General features: G+C 41.6%; 1 protein-coding gene across 1 annotated transcript; it reads left to right on the top strand.

The window, feature by feature from the left end:
• The first annotated feature begins 1866 nt into the window (after positions 1 to 1866).
• Positions 1867 to 3552, top strand: LOC102215256 (tripartite motif-containing protein 16-like). Its single transcript, XM_005755695.1, has one exon. It carries the CDS (start codon positions 1879 to 1881, stop codon positions 3550 to 3552), a length of 1674 nt encoding a protein of 557 aa, XP_005755752.1. The 5' UTR covers positions 1867 to 1878.
• The last annotated feature ends 1890 nt before the right edge of the window (positions 3553 to 5442 follow it).

The raw sequence follows: 5442 nt of genomic DNA, 5'->3' as shown, positions 1-5442 counted from the left end.
GACTGTTTTAGGAGCTTTTTGAGATCAAATAGAAGAAAATACATAACATTAAACATGTTAACAACACAAAAGCCATATTAAACGCAGACTACTTTAGACCCGGAAGTAGGATTCGTCGCGTCATCACTGAACAACCGGATTGGTGTCATGAGTTCAAACACATTGATCTGGGGGCCGACCTGCAGGCCTACGGCTCAATAGTTCATCACTGAGCACTTCAGGGGGCCGACCCGGAGGTTGACGGCACAAAAGTCTATGGCACAGCATTTCAGGAGGTCGACCGCAGAACCAGCGGTGGCGACGGAGCAGTTGAGGAGGCCGACCACGCCGGCGAAGAAGTCCAGTCAGCGGCCTGGAAGGTGGCTGCTGACACCGAACCAGATGTGGGCGAGGTCGAGCAGGCTGAGCCAGATGTGGACGAGCTGGTGGCATGGCAACTGCAGGACAAGACGCTGCAGGCGACAGTGTGGAAGTCACAGGAGGTGACACTGCAGGCGGTGGCTAAACGGACTCCCCAGAGCTGTCAGTGGTCACGAGGATGTGCTGGCTGGGTCCTCCAGGACCCCCAGCTAACGAGGCATGATGCTCCGACCGTGGCTTAGGGGTTTGGGAAGTGTATCCTGTAACCGGAAGGTCGCTGGTTCGATCCCCAGGCTCTCTGTCCTGGTCATTGTGTCCTTGGGCAAGACACTTTACCCTACTGCCTACTGGTGTTGGCCGATGGAGCGATATGGCAGCCTCGCTTCTGTCAGTCTGCCCCAGGGCAGCTGTGGCTACAACCGTAGCTTGCCTCCACCAGTGTATGAATGCGAGAGTGAATGAATAGTGGCATTGTAAAGCGCTTTGGGTGCCTTGAAAAGCGCTATTTAAATCCAATCCACTATTATTATTATTCTCTCATGGAGTCATCAGTCTCATATCAGAGCAACTGTCAGCAGGAAGGGCTTCTGATATGAAACTGCCAAAATCACGCACGTGGAGCATCACACTGTGGTGGTGCCATGTTACAAGGGAGCAGCTGAAAGTAGTTAGTTCATAAATGGGAGAATTAGTGCCTTCTTCACTATTTTGTAGATGAAGAGTTTCTAAAATATTCAGATGAGCCCATCTGGCAATAACAACCACGCCAAAGTCACTTCCCCTTTCTTACTTATTCTTAGCTAAACTATACTATTTCTTCATATTCAATATACCTTAAATGGACTGGTACTTATATAACACTTCTATACTCTGTTTTGAGTGCATCTCCTGAGCCACAAGCATTCAGGTTCATTTGTTGCTTAGTAGTGTAGCATTTCACTAATTATTGGAGGAGTTTCAGTTATTAGTCATGATGGAAGAAAGGCTTTACCCATATTCTACAGCTGTTTCTACTATCTGAAATGTGAAGACGGGATAAACTTTAAGTCACTGGATTCATCAATATGAAATTAATAAACACAGCTGTTGTAAAAAAGGAAGGAAATGCCATGCCTTGGAAAGCAAAGTCTAGACGCTTTTCTTTCCAAGCTCCTTGGACTACGATGACCTGGATGACTGAGAACCTTCACAGACTAATACTGGATCACATTTTCTTTTGCTGTTTGGAATAGAAAAATTAAAAACATAAACATGCACAGGTGAACACCAAAAATTTATATATTAAAAGGTTATTGCAGGTTAACATGCCAAAGGAGTTCTAAAGAAAGAAGGAAGTCGACTCAGACTGCTCCCTGTCCTGGAATCTTTGATAGTTTGGCAGCTTTTCTTAGAAACAGGTTTCAGTGTTGCTTTTGTGCTGGCTCCTCCCCTTCCACAGACTCAGCTCACAGAATGCTGTGAGTTGAGTTGAGCTGCTTTTGCCCAATATCTGGTGATTCACTGCTGTTGAGAGGAGAAATGGCACAGAGACTAAATCTGTTGGATTCAGAGAAATTCTCTTGTTCAATCTGTTTGGAGCTACTGCAAATTCCAGTGACTATTCCCTGTGGACACAGCTACTGCTTGAACTGCATTAAAATCCACTTTGATGATGAGGACAGGAAGCAAATCCACACCTGCCCTCAGTGCAGGAAGACTTTCACACCAAGGCCTATCCTGGAGAAAAACATCTTGTTAGCAGAGCTGGTGGAAGACATGAAGAAAACCGGACCCCAGGCTATTCTGGCTGATCACTGCTATGCTGGACCTGAAGACGTGTCCTGTGATGTCTGTACTGGAATGAAGCTGAAAGCCAGCAAAACCTGTCTGGTCTGTTTAGTTTCTTACTGCAGGAAACACCTACAACCTCACCGTGATGTTGCCCAACTAAGTAAGCACACACTTGCTGGGCCATTCAAGAAGCTCCAAGAGAACATCTGTTTTCGCCATAATGAGGTGATGAAGATTTTTTGTCGTACTGATCAGCAGACTGTCTGCTATCTCTGCTTGCTGGATGAACATAAAGGCCATGAAACGGTCCCAGCTGCAACAGAAAGGACAGAGAAACAGAAAGAGCTCGAGGTGAGACGACTAAAAATCCAGCAGAGTATCCAGAACAGAGAGAAAGATGTCAAGCTGCTTCAGCAACAGGTGGAGGCCATCATTAGCTCTGCTGATAAAACAGTGGTGGACAGTGAGAAGATGTTCACTGAACTGATTAGTCTCATTCAGAATAGAAGCTCTGATGTGAAGCAGCAGATCAGATCCAAGCAGGAAACTGAAGTGAATCGAGTCAAAGAGGTTCTGGAAAAACTGGAGAAAGAGATCGCTGAGCTAAAGAGGAAAGATGCAGAACTGGAGCAGCTCTTACACACTGAGGATCACAACCAGTTTCTACACACCTACCCCTCACTGTCAACACTCACTGACTCTACACCCTCATCCAGTATAAGCATCTGTCCTCAGAGGTACTTTGAGGATGTGACAGCAGCTCTTTCAGAGGCCAAAGATAAACTACAGGAATTTCTGAGAGAGAAATGGACAAATTCCTCACTAAAAGTCACTGAAAAGGATGCTCTGCTCTCACCACCAGAGCCAAAGACCAGGGCTGGATTCTTAAAATACTCCAGTGAAATCACACTGGATCCAAACACTGCATTTCCACATGTGTTATTATCTGAGGGCAATAGAAAAGCAACAAGGGTGAAACAAAAACAGGCTTATTTTCATCATCCAGATAGATTCAGTGGATGGGAGCAGGTCCTGAGTAGAGAGAGTCTGACTGGGCGTTGCTACTGGGAGGTGGAATGGAGAGGGGGAGGAGTCGGTGTAGCAGTTGCATATAAGAATATCAGAAGAATAGGGAAGTCATATGAATGTTTATTTGGCTTCAATGACAAATCATGGGCATTATGTTGTGACACAAACAGTTATGTATTTTGGCACAACAATGTACAAACTAAGCTCTCAGGTCCTCGGTCCTTCAGAGTAGGGGTCTACCTGGATCACAGTGCAGGCATTATGTCATTCTACAGCATCTCTGAAACCATGACCCTCCTCCACAGAGTCCAGACCACATTCACTCAGCCTCTCTCGGTTGGACTTTGGCTTTGGGTAGATGGAGTCACTGCAGAGTTGATTCAAATCAAATAGAAGGACAAGTTCATTTTGATCCATGATCATTATGTATACCTCTAAATGAGGCTTTTTCTGAAGCATTCAGTGGGCGACAGATCTGAGAATAATTTTGCAGTGATTACAACTGTACTTATATTTATATAAATATAAATCAGAATTTGTTATTATAGCTAACATGAGTTAATGTGAGTTTAAATTATGCTACTTTTTATATTCAGCATACTTTAAATCATTAATCTGTCTAGTTTAGTCTGGTTAGTGGTTTTATTCTGCGTAACTCTGTGGCTGTCCTAGGCTAGTGCAAAACATGCATTGGAGCTGTAAAGATTCATCTGTTAGTGAATGATTAGGCATTTTATTGTTTTATCATTTTAATCACAAAAGTAAAATAATGAGTACTCTGATTTCTAAAATGTAAAAAATAATTTTCCTTTTCATATATGATTGTAAACCTAATGTGGCTTCAACTTTTAAAATGTAACCAAAATTTGGATCCTGGAGTTGTTTGAGATTATAATGACAATTATATGGATATACTTTTCTTGCATTTATAGTTACAAATATGTGTGTATGTCTAAATTGATATAATTTTTCATGTAAAAATGTGATGTCACTTCATGATTTAACAATGAAAATGAAATAATACCAAATGATCTAAAAGCTACTTTCAGCTGCCCCTTTATTCACAAACAGTGATCACAGCAGGTAGCTCCCCATGTATGGAGAAGGTCAGGTATATGCTATGATTTCAAAATAAAAAATGATTACAATTAATACAAAGATAACAAGAACAGCAACATTCAAAAGAAAATGAGAGTGTTATATATCGAGGAAAATAAAAGAGGGATGAAATTGCATCATATGTTTATAAAAAGAACAACTAAAGTACTGACTTTGAAATTGTGATTTACAAATACAAAACTGGTAGTATTTAAATCTATCTTTGTCACACGGGGTCACCAAGGTGGGCAGCTCTGCATATTTGATTTGGCAGATTATTACACTGGATGCTCTTCCTGATGAAATCCCAAACTGTGATGTCATAAATGCTCTAAAATAATGTGCTGACATGTTTTTACAACAACTGATGAGGAAAATAATTTCTGCTGCCGTGTGGTTTCTGGATAATATCAGACGCTGGTGCAGCTCAGTGGGAGGTTAGGAGTGTGATTACCACCAGTGTTTTAGCTTCTGATATGCAGATGTTTATTCTCAGGCTGTGAGGCAGGCCTACGTTTAGTTTGACTTCATTTTATTTGTTTTATGGTGTGTTTTTAATTTTATCATGTGTTTTTGTTCAAATTATAGAATCAAATCTGTTTTATCTCACATCATCATTTTGTGTTAATATTTAAATTGACAGCAGTGCATCTTTTCAGGCTTTGACTTTTCCACCTCCTCGTTGGTCTGTCCCAGTGCAGCAGCCAGAGCTGGATCAAGCAGCCAGCAGCCAGACGCCTCCTGCAGGGAGACTAACTGCAGCAAAGGGTCTCTGGGTGGCTGCTCAGGCACAGCAGCTGGAAAATCTAAGATGCAATAAAAACAAAACCTGATTATGGTGCTAGATGACAAACAGAACTCTACATGATAACTCAGTGCATAAAACACCGCACTGTAAACTATGCAACAGATAAATATTATGTTTTTCACTTGAAAATTACATCTTAAAAATGTAATCATTACATAAGAGCTCCACATCAAACATCAAATGTTTACAACTGTCTGAACTCACTAATAAAGATAAAAACTGTCAACACCACACCATCAGCTACCGTGGTCTTAATGAATACCATCTGAAAGTAATCAAACTGATGAGATGAAAGCTTGATACGATGTAAACTATGCATTTCACATACTATACTGTGAAAATATATCAACAATATATTAAATTCAGGGGCTTAAAAC

This window comes from Pundamilia nyererei, unplaced genomic scaffold, assembly GCF_000239375.1.
Source record: "Pundamilia nyererei isolate P.nyererei 1_Seehausen unplaced genomic scaffold, PunNye1.0 scaffold02526, whole genome shotgun sequence".
NCBI lineage: Eukaryota > Metazoa > Chordata > Actinopteri > Cichliformes > Cichlidae > Pundamilia > Pundamilia nyererei.
Note: the sequence above shows the minus strand (reverse complement) of the source record. Positions and strands in the feature narration are given on the sequence as shown.